Below are 23,328 nucleotides of genomic sequence, written 5' to 3' on the forward strand. Positions count from 1 at the left end.
GGGGGGGGTAAATAGCTACAGAATGTTGTATTGAGTGAAAATAATATTTAACTCCTGCCTTATATATTTCTGTAATTTACCCTCAGTTGTACCCATTGATGTTACATTTCTTGTAAGTTGTAGTAGGCGTATCTGCGTATCACCCAAATCGAATGCAACTGTGAACAAGTAATGTGTGGGCAAAACAAAGTGAGTAAGATGGCATATGCAGATGCACATGCTTTGACATTTCTGTTCCTGCAAAAGCAGAACTGCCCTTCCTTTGCTCTTGACTTTGAAAATAAGGCTGTGGTAAAACTGCTTCCTTGCCACATGTGGCATGAGTTATTTTTACACTTTTAACAGTTGAGGTTACAACTATAGAAAGGCAATGTGTTTTGTGCAACTCTAACGGATTTGTTCATACAATAATAAACAAAGGGTGAATAAAATGGATTCTTGTCTTACAGTACTATCGTCTTTCCGTTTGTGAAGGGAGTGAAGGCACTGAACATAACCTTCAGGTCATGTACCTCTGTGCCATCTGCAGCTGTAGCTGATAATGGGGAAGATAGGGGGGGAGGACTGGCCAAGGCCAATCCCATGAGAAATGAGACAGAAACAGGCACCTCTCAGCCATAACATCTGGATAGAAAGAGGGTGTGAAATGTCAACAAGACAATAATTGTCCTAACGCCTCCAAAACTACACTTTGTTGTTAGCCCTCCAAGTAGGAAATTGTCAATATTAGTAAAACTGTTCAAACAAAAAGGCATTTTGTGTGTGTGTGTGTGTGTGTCCGTGTGTGTGTACGTATGGTGAACCCTCACCAAGGTAATGTGACTCTGAGTTAGAGCTAGAGGGCAATAGAGTCAGAGCTTTCACTAAGAGTGTTAGAAATATTAAGTTACACATTCAATTCATAGTGTGCTACAAGACTTGAAACTTGACCCCAAAGGAGACATTGCTCTCTTCCTGTTTCATTTCAAATGCTTAAATAAAGTATAAGAACACAAATGTTTCTAACAAAAACCACCTAGCCTTACTCAAGTATTTGCTGAGATTTGACTTTACAAACCAAACTGTCAGAACTAATTTACCTGAGGAAAAAAAGATTGTACAGGTAGATTGACACAACTAGATACTACACTGTAAAATCAGTCAATTCAGTGAAAAATAACACCCAAGCTTAAGACTTTAAACATCTTTTTACTTTTTCTGTGATGGGAAGTGTGTTCTGAAGGCAAAAAATAAAGGAATAAATACAATTCTGGCTGTGTCAAACTACTGTCTATTTGAATAAAGCCACACTGCTAATACCTGCTGAGTGACAGGGCAAACTAAAGTCCACAGCAGTTGACAGTTTAGGTAGCTAGAACAGTGACCCTTTGGACCACGACCCTGAAGTCTAACCTAACACACTGTATTTATCTATGAACAGGGCCCTGCAATGTATTTATCTTGGCTCCAAGATCAATAACTGGATGTATAAGGCAACATGAACTTTCACACAGCATCTCACCATTGCATTTTATGCATAAGAGACACAGTAAGACAGTAAGATTGCATCATATAATGTGCACAGTACAAGAGAACGTCAGGGTTCGAAATACGCTGTATATACTCTTAACAGGTGATTCATGATTTAATGGGTATGATGTGAGGGTGAACCAAAAAAAAAAAAAGCTATTAAACAAAACAGCAACTGTCCCTCCATCTGTCAATAAAGGCTGTTCCATGGCAGATGAAGGTTGTTTTTTTTTCCCCTCGCACTTCAATTTAACCATGTGGCCCAGTGTTTCATTAAACCTGTCTCCCTTGGCCATAGTTATTTAGTGACTCAGTGTAGTCTTTACTGTTAGATATCATTTACCACTGAGTCAGATGATGCCAGATGTTAACAGCTTTAATTGCTGTTTTTTTTCAGCCACTACAAATTATTCAGATATGTTGGTTTTTAATTTCTCTGTACGTTCTTTTGTTAAGCTGTTCAAATATTTACATGAAAATCAGTTGTATGGTTGGTTGAGGTCAAAAAGAAAAGTTTTAACCACAGAGAGGCACGTAAGAAAGTAATATTATTTCATATGAATGCAAATTGAATATATTTTTTGTATGCATATATGGGAACGCTTCCATTAGTGTTTAGTGGTGGTGTAATGACACCAAAACTATGCATGTGCACATCTTCATCATTCCAGCAGACATTATGCTATAACCCAGGAAGGGAGGGAGTGACACAAGGAATGAGCCTCAAGGCTAGTCAAACTGGAAATACAAGTGGTTGTTGCCAAGATTGTATTTGTGTGTCTCAGTATGTGCACAAGTGAATATATTTACAGCAAACTCCATCCAGAATATATACACAGAGATGAGCAAAATCAGAACATAAGGAGTAGAATGTGATACATAGATGTGTTTGTGTTATCTTCATTCCCCTTTCTTTATATTCATAAACAGAGTTCTGGTTTGAATTAATTTCACAATATTCTCGTTGTAGGGAAGTGCGAATAAATCATGTCAGCGCAATTTTGGTGACTGATCTCTGACCCTGAAGATTACACTGTGAGTTAAAAGTTTTCTTGTCTGTAAATCCTTAGCTTCTTTGTGCGTGTGGCTGCATGGTTGGATCTGACAATGTTGTAAATCTTGTATGTTCTTTAGAGTAAAAGATACCATCTCGTCTGTGGGTCTTATCTCGAGTCGAGAGCATTGGTGCTGTCAGTGTGGAGGTGAAGACATTTTTTACATTCAGGCAACACTTATACATACATACATACATATAGGTGCCATCAGCAGATTAATCCCTTCCTCAGTGTCAATGAAGACACTGTTAAATTGAAGATGTTAAGACTTAGTATGGGAGGTAAAATATTGTTGGTCCACTACAAGACTGTCAAACATGCTGAGAGAGTAGAGTGCCCCTCAAGTAAACTCTAAAACAGCTCTTAATTCCAGACAGGAACCAAGGAGGGACTGGAAGCTACAAAAACACTGATCTTCAGGCACACCACTGACCGACATGCCAGTTGCATACACTATAGCACATACACCCTCCGCTACCGCAAATACTTTATCTTGTGGTCTGTGACTATGGTGTCTAAAGCTCACAGGAAGAGGCCACAGGATACAATAATTCTAAAAGATACACGTGGTGATCAAACAAAAACACAACAAAGGAAATGTTTTATTAAAAAAATATTTTTACTGCCATTTCACACAATCATTTACAGATGCTAGTTAAAAAACGGACAACTTTTGGGAGTTACAGGATTCCCTTAAAATTAATCATTTAAGTTTTGGGGGTGGGGGTTGCACTTTAGTTACAACATCATTTCCTAAATCCTATGTCACAACCAATGGTCTCTGTGATTTTTGTTTGCAGGACCTCGCAGACCTCACAGGCTTTAGCCAGAGACAGAGCCGTGCATTGTAATAAGATAAGGACAGGTGGCCCAGTGATCAGGTGCCAGACTGCCTGCCTGCTTTAGAGCTGAGCTCAAGCCTACTGTGTGTCTACCATGACTCTCCTCGACTCTCTCCACATTAAGCTCTACAATAGTACCAAATTGGAAGTCTCTTCAACTTCTCTTAGGTAATCACTTATGCCAGGAAAACGCTGAGCTATTTGGGGACTAATTTATAAACCAAAGCATCTGTTGTAGGACTACCACTAGAACACTGGCCAAAAAGTAAAATTCTACTTAATATTTCCCATTTCAACAGATAACAGGGTAAACATTGAGGGGAACTACATTTCACTCGGGAACAATTTTATCAATAGCTTTCAACATTAACAACGGCTTCCATAAGCCACGCAACAACTAGAGGGAGAGATATTACAACTGTATTCAAATATACTGGTTTAGTTAACCGAAGCCAATATATTTTTACCCAACAAACCATTGGATAAAAGGTATACAAATTCCCAAACTGGATGGAATTTCTCTTTCAACCAAATCAACAGGTCTTACCTTGCAGCTGTTTGAACCGTCCCTCCAGGATATTAGAGTATTGCACCTGATTAACAAATGCTGCTGGGGACAAGCAGGGCTCTCGGTCCCTCTGATCCCAATCCATGGCCTTCTTTCTGGATCTGTCTCCTAAATATTCCTCTCAGATACAGAATGAATGAGAGTTCTCCTGCATAGCACAGCAGAGGCAACCTTTCCCCCTAAAAATGTATCAAATCCAGAAGATAAAAGTTTTGTATATCCAAAATGCCCTGGTTTGTCCTCCTCTTCTAGATTCCCTCAATGCGGTGCCTCAGTAAGGCACAACACAAGCTTGAAAGAGTTGCCGCCTGTTCTTTTCTTCATCTACTGTATGTCCCACGTTGTCCAAAAAAAACCCAGCAGTCAGTGCATGGGTGGAAGATTTTTTCAAAGAATCATTTCAAACAACACTGAAGAACAAAATGTTCTCTTGTTTCACCTCCTCCTGTGAAGAATTTCACCACACTTGAGGCCTCTGAGCGAAGTAAAAACTTTTGGTTGCACTCCCTCGTGGTTCTAGCAAAGAAACACTGGCTACTCCTTCCCTCCAAACTCAAACACTCATTTGCTGGAGCACAGCACAGCAGAGCAGGCTAACTGGCCACAGTCAGATAGCTGTGTAAACAAAGCCTGCTGTGCGGTCTGAAAATTGTGCCATTTGCATAAGGTGTGTTTGAGGGAGGAGCACAAAGAAGAACATGGTGGAAGGATGAGGGGAGGGAGGAGGTGTAGGTGGACTAAACCATTAGAGTTCTTTGCTCAGTGTAGCTTGAGGCGGATTATTTAACTCCACCTTAATTCCAAGGAGCACCGGGGTGTGGCCTGCCAAGAAGGTATATCACCAAAGTCCCCATCACATTGAGTCCTCTTATCCTGTCGCTGTGTGGTTCTATCACTCTCTATGACAAGATTTGATCTCCCTTTTTCTGTTCACGAGTCCGCCTTATGATAAGGCGTTAAGACAGGAAGGAAGCTGTTGAGTCAGTTGTAGCAACACAACAAGCTCTTTCCTGCCTGAACAAGATTTGAAATTGTGAACTTGTGTCTGTATGTCAGGCAGATGGTTAGGCAGGGGTGGAGGTGGATTTGAGTCATTACATGTCTAAAAAATTATATAACTATTCTGTAACACATTTGATGTCTTACTAGATTAGGGACAAATATAGAAATGATGTCTTGCACTTCTTGAGTGCATAGACTCAGTGGTCTTAATGTCTTTTTTTATGTTTAATATGTTCAGGAGGGTTTCCACTGTCAAATTGTGTGATTATTTGCAAACAGTGGAGGAAAATAGACTTGCTGGGATTTGCTAAATAATTATTTTCCTCCATCACTGAACAAAGGACCATCATATCATAGAAACACTCATTACAGCCTTTTTAGTGCATACTAGAGATTCTCAAGGAAGTTTATGTGCATGACTTTCATGGCTGTGCTCCATAATGGAACACCAATTATAAAGCAGTATTTATTTAAATATGTGTAATACACAACAAGATTATTGTCAGCAGAAACTATGTATTAAAAGAAAGTTAGAAATATATTTTGAAAGCTGAATAACTTGATGGAAGGTTGCAGCTGCTAATTAACAGTAAGGCAAAGGTACAGATATGAAATGCCTCTAAGACTGTAAACACAGTAAGGGCTAAAGTCACAGCCTTTCTTACAAGGGCATGGCTTTTTGGTCTGGTCAGGGGGCAATGGTATTAAAGGTCTGGTTGTTTTTTGATCTCTATTTGTCTTGATGAGCAGGGAGCATCTGGATGGGTTTCATTAGAGGACCAAATGCCCCGGGCCTTCTGTGACTGGGTGTTTATGGAGGGGGACTGGACTAATGAGAACACACTTCCTTCTGAGGAACAGAGGCTATGCTATGGTTACATGCAGAGAAAAAAACTGCTTAGAACTGGTAAAACTCAGTAATGGCAATTTAAGATCCCATTGGGTATATATTAACATGAGAGGCAGATGTGATGGCAGGATGGTATCTGGCTTAACAAATTATGTTATGGCATTTTCCTCCCTGCAAAACTCATCAGTCATTTACTAATGAATAAATATACTGGATAGGATTAACAGTTATCTTCTGAATCTTGTGAAATTTGAAAACAAACTCTGAAAGTCTGCCAAAGGAGGATGTGGGAGAAACTGCATTGAGCAAACTGGAGTTGAGCTAATGATAATTAATGATACTCTGGTGTGGTGAATGGACGCAGGAGGAAAAGATAGAAGCTTCTGGGGGAGTAAGAACTGCCAGAGGGAGAAAGGAGAGATATACTGCTGAGCATGTAAATTTTATCTAACCCTCCTACAGCACAACCCCTTCTAAGGACCCAGGGGAGGGCGGAAGGCTAGACCATGCTCCAAACACTGGTTTCTGAAGGGGAATCCCCCTCGAGCAAGTGGGGTTGATTTCTCATGAGAGGCTCACGGTCACTCAAGTCTTGTGAGTGATCTCCAAATGTGGCAACTGTGACAAAATCAGTTGATATGATATTGCCTTTGTGTTGTTTCTTAGTTCATTATTTATACATCAAATATATTGGCATGGACAGTGTATATTGATTGTGTATTGCCAGATTTATTTGATTTGCCATAGCTATTATAATGATGTGGACGTGAAAAATAACAGTGTTAATAAAAGGAATATGGACACTTGCTTTTTTCTACTATGGAAGCTTCCACAAGTAAATACATGTAACTGTTAGTGTGAAGCTGGGCGTTGCTTAGAAAAATGCAAATTTGCCTTGCCATCTTGCCTTGCAACTCAAACAGTACAGGAACGGAGATAAGCGGTTATTTATGCAAACTACAATGATCTTAACACAGGGGAGGCTCACTACTGTGAAACAAGTAGCAGCCACTGCTGTTACACTTTGAGTGAAATGATTCCAACAGACTGGAAGGGTGTCAGAGGTGTGAACCAGGAAATGAGACGATCATATTACAGAGAGAAAAGCAGAGAAAGTTTTCATTGAAAGGCACAGTGAAAGAGAGAAGCGTAAGTAAGCAGCAGTTTACAGGATGCAGTAGGTCTTGACATTTGGGGATAAGTAGTAAAAGGTGGGCAGAAGCTGTGCCTGGGGGGAAATGGTTGCTAGAGCATGTCAAAGAATGTGCACATCAAGCCCACACTTGTCAACCGGGGATGGTATCACAGGTATTCACATGGGAGCGCGCACACGCACACACACACGCACACACACACGCACACGCACACGCACACACACTAATTATATGACAGCAGGATGCAGAACATCTTTAAATACAGTTCTGTGTGCATACAACCAGAGTACAGGCCAAGGTGTGTTTTATGTTGGCATGAGGAAATGAGTTGGGCTGTATTTGTCAGTGAAATGAGGGTTTTATCTTTCAGAAATAGTTTGACTACAGCGGCACTCAAAGATCATCAGAGCATTTTGCTGTGCGTGACTTCCTGGGTGTGTGTGTGTGTGTGTGTGTGTGTGTGTGTGTGTGTGTGTGTGTGTGTGTGTGTGTGTGTGTGAGAGTGTGTGTGGAGAGAGAGAGAGAGAGAGAGAGAGAGAGAGAAAGTGTGAGTGTATGTGTGAATGTGTGTGTGTTTGAGTTTGTGTGTGTCTTGGTGCCTGCCTGTTGCTCCCCTCTGCTGGGTTATCATGATATTGCAACTTGTTTTGACTATTAACATTAGAGATTTTTTTGTACAATGTTAAACCAGAAAGGTATAGAGTAGTTAAATACACACACACACACACACACACACACACACACACACACACACACACACACACACACACACACACACACACACACACACACACACACACACACACACACACACACACACACACACACACACACACACACACACACACACACACACACACACACACACACAGGATGTACTACAAATACTAATAGAGCCATCAGGATTTTCACCTGGGTCACCTTAGTTGGAGCCTCAAACAGGATAGGCTGGCCAGACTGACGTGCACTTGCACTTTCATAGCTTGGATGGATGTCAAGACTGTCGAGGGTAGGCGAGTAAGGTAGGGAATAAAGCTGTGTTCAGACAGACATTGGCGTTCTATCAAAACAATGCAGCCTCCTCATTCATTTCATTTCCAACATGGGTTCTGATGCAGAGGGTTCCAGCACAAAAAACACAACACCCAGAAAAAAGTTAAACCTGGAAACACTTTTGTAATTGTTGTTGAAAATAATTATTATTAAAATTTTAGGAGGATTTTCACTACACCTAGCCCTAAAGTCTAGTCTCACCACCTCATTTCATCACTGCTTATAGCTCTTTGGTGAATTGACTATACAGCCGCCTGGCTTTGTCCTCCTTTTAGAAGTATTTCTGTCTTGCCCTATAAAGAGAGAATTGTGCCTTTTGGGACAGAGAAGAATAAACTATTCCTCAGTCTACAGAGCCTAATTAGATTTGTGCAACTTACTGTCTGTCAGTCTGTGATTTTGTCTCTGAATGTAGTCGGTTTATCAAACTCCTACTTAAAAATGTTTTTTTTACAAAGGTTTACCATATTGGCCTAAATATAAGACAATTATATTAGAAAAACGGGATGTGTTGTATTGTATTATTGAGTGCCTGGTAGAGTTAGTCAGCACTAAGATTCTCTGCTCAAGACATGTGTTTTCTTGCCACAGTGGACAGCATCTCCTGACAAATTTGCCACAGAAATGGACTAAAAACAGTAATCTGTCAAGCATACAAGAAATGTGATGTCGTGTTAGATCATGGTGAGCCAGAAAAGGCAGTCTTAAAAATGCTAACAGTCACAGGAGAATTTCTGGTGGTGCCAAACAGACTTCCAACAAAGCTTGACACAAGAGAGTGTGTCAGTATATATGTGAGTGAAAAACATAAAGTGAGAATGCCTTGTGCTAGAGCTGTTATACAGCTGAAAGCTTTGCACACAGTCAGTTGAATCCGCTACGTCTCGCTGAAATGGTAAAAAAACTAAAACAAATACTATATTTTACTGATTAACCCCACCACGTGTATGTTTGTTTGATGTACAGTTATACCGTCTTATCTACAATGAATGCAATTAAAAAAAACATTTCCAATCAGGACTTCGACACAATGTGATCAAAATGTATGAAATGTAAGACTATGCCAATTTTATATGACATAACTCAGCATGATAATTAGCATGCTCTAACAGTAATATCAATTTGTTTTATGGAGTCCAAACTAATTACTGAAATTTGCTGATTGTTTCTATGGCTTGCATTTGATGGTGTACCATTTAAGTCTTTAGACTGCATTATCTGAATTATCGTAACATCATTCACATCATACTGTTCAGCTCAAAAGGATTTAATGAACCCAGCAGTGCAATTTGTCCATGAATTATAGCTACCCCTAATGGTTTGATAATACGTGTGCTTTTTCCATTTTGGAGCTCACTGCAACTTTGTGGTGAGGCTGCTAAGCATAGTATCATTATTTATTACCAAAACAGTAAAATAACCTCAATATTAAATTTTTCTTTAATAGATTAATACACAGACGGACTGTTACCACAACCTGTTAAAAAAGGGCTCTTAATCAGTGGAGTACCCAAAAAACTAGTATTCCTGTTGAATGTCAAGGTACAATGAAGTGAGTCTTGAAAGTTTGCAATATTAGAAAAACCTTTAAGATAATCCAATCCAACACAACAATACTACTTACCATCTTAAAAATTACTATTGAGCTAAATCAACACGGTGTCATCAAAAACTAAACATTATAATATTCACAAAGGTAGTTTTTCTGGCTATTGGATTGTACAGGTGTACCTAATATATTGGTAAAGCAAAACTCAAATATCTCAAGTCTCAAATATTATACCTTAGGCAGGTTTAGTGTTACAGCAAATTGGAAATGTGAGTGCAAGACATGTCCTACAGTTGTCATTTGTATTCTACGATCTTTCAAATTCACAAAAGAATAATTTTTCAAGCAGAACCAAATATTTGTTAGTCACCATCACACACCTACAGTTGACAACATGCAAGCATGTACATTGGTGAGGTCTGAAGTGTAGAATACCTGCAAGAGCCTTGATGCGTGAACGCTCGAAGAGGCGTGCTGAACTATTCTCATTATCCCAGTCAGTCTCTGCTGCCAGGTCCCAGCGGTTGTTGATGTCATTATACTGCTGCTGGATCTCCAAGCTGTCAAAGTCCGTCGGCGAGATGGTGCTCATGGTGTCCAGGCTGAAGGAAAACTCATTCAACCTACAATTCAGACACAGACACACAAAAGCATCCAAAGTCAGTGCACAGAGAGAAGGGAGGAAACATTGTCTGATACCAGAAGATTCACAAGACTGACCATTGAAATATTTGTGAGCTAATGTTTGGTAGATTCAGTTTAGGACCTGAGCATATATTTTATCAGCAGCCAGATGATGCACTGTAACATACATCACCCACACCCTCCTCACAGACGCACTCTAGTTTTATGTGCTCAAACATATGCAAATAGCAGCTCGGTCAGTACAACTGCCAGAGAGTTGAGATAAAAACTTTGAGATAAGTTCAGCAACTGTCATGAAGTAGTTAAGTTAGCCAACCAATAATGTAATACAACTGCTCCCATATGGCACAGCAACTCCAGTAATCTCATTTTACCCAACTTAAATCCAATGCAGACATACAGATGTACAAACATAAGCCCACACGCACACACACACATCCTCCACACTGCATTGGGCCTGGGTGGTACCGACAGAATCAAAGATATAGTGGCTGAATGTCAGTACATATTGTATTAATGCAGAAATATTTAAGGAAACAGGCCTGTTGATGTTTCTACTGAACAAAGTTTGCAACAGAAATCATTAGCAATATAGATATGATAACTTGACAGGAAGTGACATTCATTGGTTACTTCACTCAGCTTCAACAGTCAAATAAGCTTGGAAAAGCCTGTGTGTTAACTGGTATCTCTCCAGGGGGAAAAAAATGCATTCACAATAACCAAAATCTCCAGTAATAAAAATGACACCTTGTTAGATACACTCCTGAGATGCTTGTGGCATGCATGTGCTTGCTTGTGCACATGTTGATAGAATATATGAAATAAACAGCAGGGGGACTGCTCATCAAAATACTGCCCTACAGCCCTACTAGTGGTTAAAAACCCACAGAATAAAACACTCTGTTTATATTCTCAGTACCCGTCCTTGTACTCACTGCTAGCCATGCAACATTCCTCCTATCCTGTTGTTTGTACTAACTCAGCATACAGTTATAATAACAAGGGTACCATCATATGGTAACAATCAATACTTCATAAACAAGGTCAATCCTATCCCCATTCTCCATCTGGCTGAGTCTCTGTATTTTATATTATAATATTTGTATACTGAAAATTTAGAATATTTTATAATGAATTTTTGTATTAATTTAATGGAATGTATATTCCATTAGATTATTCACTTCATTGTTGACAAAACAGCAAACAAACAAACAAACAAAAAACAATAATTGCATATGACCAGCCAGAGCCTGTCCTTAGTATTATGCACACCCAACGGGGGATTTACATTAAGATTAAACCCCCTGCCAGAGAGACCCATTAACTAACTGGGGCCATTTGTTTAAGAGCATTGAACAGATTAATAGACAAGGTTGAGTAGTCAGTTTGCTAATACCTATAAGTTCATCTTTTGTTGTGTCTACTGTGGCTGACTTGGGATGATGGATGAGAGAAACGGTGCTGGGGTGTTGGATGAGGTATTTGTAGGCTAAGCGTGACTGAGGACTGTCTGCTAACCCTATCCTTTAATACATTTATTTTATGCATGACAACTTCAGTCCTCACATTTTGGTCATATGAACTCTTTCTATAATGTCTGGCATGGTGAGTTTAGTTAAGTATATGTTGTACTACAGGATGGAATTGAATTGAATTGAAATGTCTGTAATGTTCCCAAGGGGCAATTTGGTAGCCAACACATACACATTCGCACAAAAACACATAAAAACATGAGATGATAAATAAATAAAAACATAAATACACATGTACACCATATATGTAAAATAATAATTTAAAAAAAAGTGAAAAAAATTGCTGTGACATGGGCAGGGATGGAAGATGACCTATAGTTTGTTGAGAAACCCAACAGCTGATGGTACAAATGATCTCAGGTATCATTTTCGGGAGGTATACCTCCTTCCTGATGGTAGGAGGCAAAACTCAGAGTGTAGTGGGTGAGTGATGTTAGCCAAAATGGACCTCATACACATACCCAATGCTGTTGAGGTCAGTGCCAATTATTGAAAGTGGAGATTCCAGGGAAGATATGAGGCGGTATTCTAGAGGAAATTAAGTAGGCCAGCTAAGCAACACATCACACATTAATGAGGTAATGTATTCATTCACTGTTCTTTTCCTCAAGGTGTGACTGAAAAACACTTGGACTAGTCTTGTCACACTAAGTCAATGCATCCTCAGACAGCTGCCAGAACCGATACATGTCAATACTGTACACTACCAGTGTACAGCCAGGTTGGTGCAAAAAACACATGATAGACAATAGCAATAGCATCATTAAGCTTAGTGTTATAGAAGAGGAATGAGGTGGTGCTGATTTTAGAAGTATTATTAAAAATAATGAAAATGTTCAACTCTTAAATCTCAAACATCCTTTTGCAGCACTGTTCTGTCTTAAAAAGGAAGGTTCAGCCACAGTAATTATCTACAGCTGTATAGCATGGGGGAGACTTGTGTGTCACTGAAACACATTATTAGGCTTTATTGTGTTTATTTTGTTGCTTTTGTGGGTTCTTTATTATTTTTTGGCAATTTTGTATTTATTGGACAGTTTACAAAATAGATGCAGAAAGTAAACAAGGGGATAGAGGGATGAGATACACCAAAGGTCCATAGCCACATTCTAGCGAGAGATATTTCAGTGATGTGCTATGAAATTAGGCTCAGCAGGCAGATATTTGGTAATTCAACGTACCCTATGCAAAATACACTTTCAAATAGCAATTTTTTTTACTACTGACTAGTAATACTATTTCACATCTATTGACATAATATTGTTACATCACTGATGTTTTTAACAGACCATGGCATAGTCCATCACCCCAGTCTTGAAGTAAACCTTACTATTGTTAGGTCAAACAAGTCACACACACATTCTAGCTAAAAAATAAAACAAAACCTTGGCAAATCCTATTAGTGGCAGATTAAGAAGTGGCTGGGAATAGAAACTAAATGCAGGGATTAGAGAAGAAGGCAGAACAACGCCTCCATACTGCCCTCCGACCTGTCACCTCCCCAATCACTGGAACCCCAGGACTTGGCAAATGCCTTGAACCCACTGGGTATGTGTAGGTAGCCACTATGTTTATTTTTGTGTCCCAATTTATAGATTGGATATTCTCTAAAAACATAATAATCACACAGTCAGGCCACAAACACAATCTTTGACAATGGTCACCTCTTTCAGTCCACGCCCTCCTCAATATTGCCAAGTCAGACTGGTGCGAACTAACAAATAAATGAATGAAGACCACAGGCAGGCCTACACCATGTAGCTTATTGTGATGTGGTGCTGCTGAAAAAAAAGCTATGTGGTAAGATTTCTCCGCAGCTTAAATAACCAAAACATCACAGCAAGGAAGCAAGAGCCACAACAGAGGACACGATATCCAGGATAGGCCTGGCAGCAATGACAATCTGTCTGTGGGAGTGGACTAGGGTGGGGGCTAGAGGGGGCAGGACCAGTGAGGTCACAAAAGTCTGGCAGTGGCAAATGGAGGGCAATCCTGCCCTTGTTGCGAGTAGGAAGAGGCTCGGCTCAGTGTCTGGGCTAATCGCTCCTCAATGGATCAGACAAACAATCCCCTGACCTACTATGATACAACCTACTGTACTCATCCTTACACACACACACACACACACACACACACACACACACACACACACACACACACACACACACACACACACACACACACACACACACACACACACACACAGTGAGGCACGAAACCACACATGCAAGCTGAGCTGACCTATTACACCCCCACCACACCACCAACACCGCCACCAAGGCTAACACACAAACACACACCGTGCTTCTAAAAACCACACATACAAATCCACCCACACAGCATGTAACCATATACTGTATCAGCATTCAGCACACTAAACTGGTTGGTTCAACACCTACAATCATGCCAGCCTGAGTGATGGTAAAACTTCCTCCCCCTAGTACAGAGAAGAAAACTAATCAGAGACAGGAAAGAATCCATAAACTGTATATTTGCTTGGAAAGACTAAACGGCATAAGCCTTTTGAGTAATTTTTTTTCCATACACACACACACACCTTTTGGAGACATCAGATGTTAGCCCCAAAGCTACTGTAATGCAACATCCAACAATACTGATCATATCAGACAGAGACACAGACAGGCAGGCAGTCAAACAGATGTGCCACAAAAAGGGGGCATAAAAGAGATTCTATGAAAGAAAATCCTCTCAAGGTCTAATCCACACATACACAAAAGGCACACGTTAAGTAATGAAAGATTTAGAATCATGTATCAGTCATAAAATTACTCTCTGATCATTTACTAATGCCATCAGGACATTAAAAAAAACATAAATAAGTGCTACTACTTCAATCGTCCTAGTACTGCAATTGCTGGGTAACACAGCAGGGTGTGAACACAGTGAAAAGGAGAGTTGACACAGATTCAATGATAGTATGTCTTCAATACTGTTGAGGAATATGTTCTCGGGTAACAAGGCATGGCCTACATGAAGGCTAACCTTTTCAAACATGACAACACTATGCTTCCTCTAAACTCAAAATAGGAAAGGGGGACCATTAGTGTGCCTGCTCGGAAGAATTGTTCTTCTGAAAGGGGGAAGAGGGGGAAAGTGGGGCACCAAGGAATGCCCCAAGGCTAAACCCCTGCTTCTGACGGGCAGACACACATCAGGCTACACCAGCTACGGAAGCAGGGCAGAGCCGGCGGCATGATAGGCAGCACCACCACCTCTTTCTGTCTCACTCTGTCATCCCTCCTCCCCTCCCAGAGCTGCTTCCATTTGCCCAGCTGGTCTGTTTGTCACTGCACCCGTTAATCAGAGGGAGAGAAAGAGAGAAATAGAGCCCACAATCAGTTGCCCGCAGGGAATTAGGCCTGTGCACATTAGCCGGCCACACTGCCACCGTGCACCATGGGAATAGGGTAGACACACACACACAAAAACAACCACTCCCTGTAATGCCAAACAAAGGAGCTATCAGCCTTGCCAATATCCACAGTATGACAGTGGTATTCAATATACACAATTATTATTACGTTTTAAATATTTCACTGAAAGGTTATCTTTATGACTGTAAAGGAGCCACAAGCTTCATAGAAACAAATTTAAATGAGTTCAAGCTGAGGTGGCATCAGCCTGCCTGTGATACTCAGATGAGCCTGGAGGGTGGGGAGGCAGATCCAAAAATGCAGCGCACAAAGGCTGCCCCGCCAAACTGGCCCCATACAATGGAGGAGTCAGCACAGAGTTGAGGCCAGCCGTTCGAGCCTTTCCTGTTTGCAGAGATGAGGCAGCCAGAGGCACATATGCATCAGAGGCCCCTCCACAGGCTGCTGATCCCGGCCTGAATGCCCTGATGAATAGGACAGCAGAAGTCCTTTGTTGACCTGTAGCATCACATTCATCAAACACTCAAGCGGCCACATGCCCTCCACACAGAATTTACTTCTTTGGGCACCAGCTCTGCATACAGTACAAAGGTACATAATAAATGTTTATTTAAAGAGAGCATTTCTTTTCTCTCGCTCTTTTTGCATTTTATAATACAGAAATCATACTCATATTACACCATATTTAAATCAAATCAACAGACTACAACATTTGTAGAATAGAATAAGAAATAGAAATAGAATTTATACATACCCCTATAATCGATTTCATCTGACATCTATTAACATTTACAACTTTCTCATCAGGCAAGAAATGACAAAAGCAAGACTTCACATTACATCATACTGACACACTACTATATCCTTTACTCTATGGATGATGAAAGGGTGCCTGCCCTGTATCTCATATCCAAATAAGCGCTGTATTATGCAAATTACATTTTAGAAGTAAACCTTGCATCCTTGTGCCCTAAATCATCTTAAATAGTGTCAGTCATGCTTTCAGTCTTTTTCAATCACTCTTCTGTTAAGCAGTGTAGCACTGACACATTGCAGGTTAGTAGGTGCAACAATATGCACTCTGTTAATGAGAAGCACGAGTAAACAATCAGTAGAAATAACAAGTTTGCCTGATCCAAAGCATTAGTCTATTCATAATATGACCACTTTTACCACTTTTAGATTCAGAACTACCACCGCGTGGACAAACCAAGAAAAAACTTATAGTGGTTGCTGCTCCTGTCCTGATGAATGAGTCGAGAGCATTTGGCTGAAAGTCACAGTGGCAGCATCAATCTCTGGGACTGCCAACAATCCAAATTAAAAACATCTGTGAATGAAATATTCATGCAGATTAGGCTAATCCACTGTGGACCGGTTCTTTCCGTTTCAAAACACACAAAACCAAGTGCAGGCGTAAGCACTGTGTGCGTGTGTGTTAGTGTGGTGATGCTGATGCAAGGTTGATACCATATATGAAAATACTCACTCAAGAAACAATGCCTACACCAACTCAAGAGGTTTTACCACTTCATGGACAATATAACACTGAACTCACACCAACAAGAACATTCAATATACAGTAGACACGAATATGGACCTATATATAGGACCCCAGCGACATTCTGCATGCATAACTGTTCTCAAACCATCTGCTGATCTCCACAAAGCCTAATCCAACACTGACAGTCTATATGCATGTGGAGGCGTTTTTAACTTTTATATAAAAAGATGCTTTATATTTTTTTTTATTGTTTTGCTTTCCTTTTCTTTCCTCAACCTTAAAAAGAGGTTAATATGCAGTTTTCTTCTTCTGTCTGCTGGCATTTGATACAGTTTATTAATACCTGTTATTTTCATTTGGCTGCCAGTTAACAGCACAATAAAACAGGACATATTGGGGTGGACTGGATGATAGCATGTAACAATTAAATCACCAGGCTCTGTACTGGTGGTGTAAAACAGCTGCTGCTTGAAATAGGAATGACATGTAACTTGTGAGCCTTCATTTAGCAAATTGCATCCTTTGCTAAAAACATGTTCGCTGGTCGAGAGGCAGTCTTGCAGCAATAAGATAGTCGTTTCTAACTGGAATTTCAGAGTAATCTATCCCAAAAAAGGGTTAGATTGACAAACTGAAGACAAAAAATGAATAGTATTTGCTTAGAGGTAGTTATTTGCAAACAATTCCTTTATCTTAATAGTCAAATATGCCTCAGATCAAATTCAGAAATGTTAGAATTGCTTAACATAATTCTACGTTGAATTGTCAGCGATATTGTATTTTCAGATCCCTGAGTAGGTGTTCAACGGTTTGTGATCCTGTGATGAAGTGCAACAACTGTTCAGAATTTCTGCCTCTGCATGAAAAGTCTGCCCCCGCAAGAGGCACTGAACGCTAAGTCCTTCCAACGACCAAATCTTTAAGTGGCATACTATAAATATAGCATTAATAGTACACGAGGTGCCATACAATACATCCGAGCATGTTTTCCAGATGGCTTTGTGGCTACGTCCAGTTCCTGGCCGCTGTCATGTCTGCTCCTGTAATGGCCTTATTCTTTCTCCCCCTCTACTTTTCTGACATGATTAAAAATAAAGATGAGTAGACTGTCCTCTCCCTGAACTTTTGAGTATTTAGCTGTGTTTAGGATTTGTGTGTTACGCAGTGTACTACAGTTATCATACGGTCACTCTCTATAGTGGTTTTGTAGAGCTTGTAGAATAGTAGTAGTTTGAGTTAATGGGGTCTGACATATACCAGACATGGACTGGCACTTTCCAAAGGAATATTAGAAAATGTTTTTTATATAGGCAGAGTATTAAGGAATTAATTAACAGTTATAGAAATATTTTTTATTTCAGACCGTATAGACAAAGAGGAATGCAATGCAGACCATTGCAACAGTCATGCTATAAAGTGCATTCTATACAGAGGTTCGGAAAACAATTATCATGGAAAGCTATACACAAGTGATTTAAAGCCCGTAATAAGGGGGATAAAACTGCATGTCAAATATGTTATTTGGACTGTAAACACTATTAAAGCACAAAAAGATCTGTTGATCAACTTTACTTATTGGCTAGTGGTTAATTATAAATGCAAGAAACATTGCTTAATTTTAAAGATGCTGTAATATTCATGCCGATGACCTACATTTTAAAATTCTACGCATGTTCTAATGAGTGAAAACCTCTAAGGTATCTCCAGAATGTCAACTTTTCAGGAACAAAATTAAAACAGCATTAGTCTCATCCTGACAAGTCCATCTGAATCGATCCAAAACCCCCAAGGCTTGTAGGACTTTCTAGTCTCCTAGAAGAGCATGTTTTGCACAATACCAAATATTGTAATTACATGCATTTCCTTTCATAACATTTTATTTTTCCAAAGCTTTGTGTATTTTATCTGTTCAACAGTTAAAGTTTTCACACAGTTAAGGATGGACCAAGTGCCAAATGCCTCTTCAATTGTGTGGCTTTTAGGGGGTTTACATCTGAGACAACGATAGGTGAAACATTGAATGATTAAATGTGGAAAAAGCACAATAACTGCCAGTCCAAAACCTTCTGTACTGAGAGGTGTTGTACTATACAGACCTTAAAATAAAAAAATCAACTGTCAAATGAATAATTGCACACAAGGCGTACACTGGGTTAGTGATATGGTTCACTGCAGCACAATGAAAGTGTGAATGGCAGGAACTGAAAAAAAAGCTTGTTCAAGAGGGATTTTGAGAATCAGCACTATGGGGGGCCCACAGTCACAGTCCCATTCCATTGTTGAATGCTGTTCATCTAGCCAAGCATCCAGCCTGCTAACAGCCATATCTCATCTCATCTATCATCACAGCCCACATGTCTCCCATCAAAAACTCTACAGTTATTTCAACCTGTGGCCATGATCAAGGTATGATCTCACTAGGAATTTTTTGATGCAAGACTTATCAACAAGCACACTATAGTCTAATAAAAGGATGTTAGTGCATTTTATCTAGTTTGTTTTGGTATGTGTTCTTCCTGGGAACACAATGCAAAACTGGATCGGTAAGCATTTTGTAATTAATGACCTTCTATCACAGCAACACACCCGTCCTGCATATAAGCACCTATCTTTTAAAGCTGCAATGAATAAATTAATACATTTGAAAAAGACATTAAGAACAACAAGACATGGATGGTGCCATGAGCTGGTAATGTGGATAAATTTGATAAATCTTGGAAGTGTATGGAATACAGACATTAAATGTATTTGTATCCGTGTGTGTGTGTGTGTGTGTGTGAGGCAGTTAGTCAATAAAAATCTGAAGGAAGGCTACTCATGGCGGATGTTTGCAGAAGAAGACTGGGTAAGCCATGAAAGAGACAAATAAACACAAGGACTACACAGTGCCTATAAATTATTCCAAGTATAAGTGTGTGTTTTGATGCACAATTACACAGTGTTATTTCCCTTGTGATTTCACAATTTGGTGTATAGTCGTATCACAGCAGGCCTCTGTGGCTAGATTTCAGCCTCAGCTCCAAAGGGATGTCATTAATTATTAAGCATACTATATGTGGCCTGCCCCAACCTCACACTTAATGATGCCTGCAGACAATGCACTCCATGAGCATCGTTATCGACAAGGTGAACAGGAAGTAGTAAGTTATCATGTCGCCCTCTTGTGGTACCATTCCAGCCTGACTGAAACAAGGCCTGACTTGTCCGTGGGGAATAGTGGGTAAATTAAAACTCATTTATTTAATAAAATCAATATCAATATGTCTTGTCTTTAGAGTAGCCTGATAGATTTGTGTTGTATTGTTTAAATCTACTAGAAATTAAAGTTAACTTACAAATAAACTGGTATCTACTTCACAATCAACGTGACAAGCAGTATGGGCAGATGATACTGAAAAAGAAAAATAAGAACATCTTTGAGTTAGACTTCTTGACAATATTTTGAGTATGGCTATTGGGGATTTTATTTTTAAAATTCAGTCTAAAAAAGATGTAAGTCATCGTCCCTACACAATGTAACTATGATGACCGAACAGGTAGAGGTATGAATGTCTATATTAAGCTTTCCTAATAATTTGAGAAAATTGGCCGACCGGTTGATTGAGCTTATTATCTAGCACTTGAGATAATCAGCATCAGCCGGTTGTTTGTGCTTACGAGGCTGATAAACAAAAATTGTCTTCAGACACATCTGCAGGTAGCCTTGTCATTGTGGATATTGTGGAACGATGTTAGCACCCCCCTTGTGAGTTTTGGAAAGGTGGTGAAAACGTTTGTTTGGAACCCTGTACTATAACTCTCATGCACGCTGCTGTGAACTTATGTCTGTATTTCCTGCAAAATGTAACAGATTTATACACAACTGTTCTTTGTTTAAATATCGCTATATATATATATATACATACATACATACATACATACATATACACACACATATACATACATACATACATACATACATACATACATACACACATATATACATATATATATTCCACGGGCTATATATCGGCACTGGTCACTGAAAAACCTGTATCAGTCGACGACCACTAAAAATATTAATAATATTACAGGTTTATGGAAATGTCACTTTTTAGCTGTAATAGCCTTTAACATAAAAAAAGCCACCAAATATCACAACATAGCGAAAATCCCAGGTAACATGTTGTTTTGTATCAGTATGACATTATATATCTCCCTACTAATTAACAATGAAATACCTTAAAAAGGAGCTATATCAGGTAAAGGCTCCAAGTGGGAAACTGCTAAGCAGGAGTCATGAAGGATGTATACAGACAAATAAAGCAAAGTGTTAAACATGGTTCAACATGAAATAATTATAACCTAATTGCAAAAATAATCAAGGTGTTTATGCTACTGCTTATGTAGTTCTATGCCTTGGTTAGAAATACATAGAAATCAACCTTAATTCAAGTCATTTTGTCAAATCTAGTCTTCCATATAAACCAGGAAAGGAGGAGGTAGGAGGAGAAGCAGGAGGCAAGTGTAACTGAATGAACCCCTGGCTTTCTAGGCTTTCTATCCCATCCTCTAGATGGCTGCAATTTATTGCATTCAGCTTGCAATCAATGTGCAAATCAGTCACTGAATATAAAGCGGGCTGAAAACCTGAGATGTGCTGTACTGAGAAACACTGATATAGGATAGTAATGGCCATCCTGTAATGAAGAGGCCATAGGATTTGGTTCCACGAAACACACATAGCTCGAACCAAAGTGTCCTTGAAAAACATCTTGTATTTCGTGGTCAGCTGTTAGGTGTTGTAGCCACAAACAGAAGGTAAATACCATCAATTTAGATTTTCTTCACTAAAGAGAGTCAACCCTTTGCACGTAAGAGGGATTTCCCACTTGGCAATGGTCAGTGTTATCCCTCTACTCTATAACTGCTGTTCTGTCCTACAACTCTCTTCCTCTGAATAAAGCCATCCAAGACTACAACCCTTCATCACCAAGAACCGCTCTCAATCATGTATACAGAAACCGAAAAATCAAGGATGATTTAAAAGTGAAATTCATTATTATGCATGCGTTTTCCTTCTCTGTCACAATAACAAGGGCTGATGTCTCTGGGCCATGCTCTACACGTGGTAGCCGGCAAATGTCAGCTCTCAACATCTGCACAATTAGACGTATTGTCTTAAAAACGCTTGATGGGCCAGTAGCAAACTAACACTTTTCCAAAAACAACTTGTCCACCGGCCTTTGTTTTCCAATGGCATTACGCTTGTAATCCCACATTTTAACACACTTTTTACCTGATGCATCCTTGCTATGACTCACAGTCTAGGCCAGGCACGCAGTATAAATCTCAGTCCTATCATAACATAACCACACAGCCCACAATGTCGAGAGCACAAAAAAAAAAAAAACCCTGCAGCTTTAACAGATGCCAGCACTATACCACATCTTGGTAAGAGACCATATAACCTGGCTAGCAGGCAGGCAACAAGACACGGTTGGTTTAATAGCAGATGTTGAATGGAAAAAGATCCACAGGCTGGTTGTACAGGACACGCAGATAAAAATGTGGCTGCGTTTGACATCGATTCAAACAAAGGCAAGAAGACCCAGACATACAGAGAGATGGTTCCCAATAACTAACGTAAGGCGTTGCAGTCACATACACCCACCAACCAGGCAGCTAACGTACCAGAATTACATATGGGTTTATTTCATCCAGCATCTCTTTCAGCACAGTTACAAAAATGGCATTAAGCCGCGATACAATAACGTTATGTGTTGGACAGCTAATAGCAGTGGTAAGCTAACAGCAGTCACCTGAACATCACAGACTCCCCCTCTCTCATTAGCTTTGTTATTAGTGGCTAGCCTACCGGTGGTGGAGAAGAAAAAAAAATTTAAAAAAGAAACAAAAAAATCACACTTACCCCTTTTATTTTGCCTTCTGTTGCCGTGGCTGGTGATATTATTACTATGTTGGTGATATTTCACCACACATGAAAGATGCCTTCCTTCCTGCTACCGACGCGTGCGACTAAGCGAATTCGAATTTTAACGGTTAAAAATCCCAGGTGACACAGATAACGTCTCTCCGTTAAATCCGCATCCTCCAAACAATATCTTCCCTCCGCGCTGCTCCCGGTGCAGCGCGTTATGAAACCACACCAGGGCTGTCTTTTTTTTTTTTTTTTTTTTTTTTTTAAATATATGTTTTTATATAGCTTTCAACACAAAACGGTCAACGGGGGAAAATGGAGAGAAAATGAGGCGACGAGGAGAGCCCGTTTTGAGGCAGGTACGAGACGGATATCCGCAGCAGCTTCTTCCCCCCCCGCGGCCGAGCATCCGAAGGGCCGTCCGTACCTCGCTCCCTGTACTCCCGTTCAACAGGGAGAAGAAAGAAAAAGTGGACGTGGTGGGTGGGTGGTGTGTGTGTGTGTGTGTGTGTGTGGGTGGGTGGGTGGGTGCTGACCCTTTACAGTCACATGGGAAACACGATGCACATTTCCAGTATTCTCAACAAGAACTGCACAGCAGTGAGAGAGAGGAAGCTGCTCTGTATCTTGGTGCTGTCCCTGGTGCTAAAACTGAAAGCATCAAAGAAAATTACAAATGCCAGCATGGGAAAAATTATAAGTCACATGCATCTCCTTCAAGCACTTTAAATTCTCCAAATATCTTCT

The 23,328-nt window shown here is 39.9% G+C and overlaps 1 protein-coding gene across 5 annotated transcripts in view; it reads right to left on the reverse strand.

Moving 5' to 3' along the window:
- The window catches only part of LOC127364627 (spectrin beta chain, non-erythrocytic 1), a 53,658-nt gene extending 30,611 nt beyond the window's left edge, over positions 1-23,047 (reverse strand). For 3 of the 5 annotated variants that reach the window (XM_051402285.1, XM_051402283.1, XM_051402282.1), the window contains exons 1-2: positions 22,573-23,047; positions 10,018-10,205 (exon numbers count right to left, since the gene is read on the reverse strand). In XM_051402285.1, the coding sequence (XP_051258245.1) occupies positions 10,018-10,174 (157 nt within the window). In that variant the 5' untranslated portion in view covers positions 10,175-10,205; positions 22,573-23,047. Of the gene's footprint in view, positions 1-3,953; positions 4,619-10,017; positions 10,206-22,572 lie in introns of those variants that run through there. The other 2 variants (XM_051402284.1, XM_051402286.1) reach the window with 2 other exon arrangements.
- Positions 23,048-23,328: the final 281 nt, after the last annotated feature.

The sequence above is a fragment of the Dicentrarchus labrax genome, unplaced genomic scaffold (assembly GCF_905237075.1).
Source record: "Dicentrarchus labrax unplaced genomic scaffold, dlabrax2021, whole genome shotgun sequence".
Classification (NCBI taxonomy): Eukaryota; Metazoa; Chordata; class Actinopteri; family Moronidae; genus Dicentrarchus; species Dicentrarchus labrax.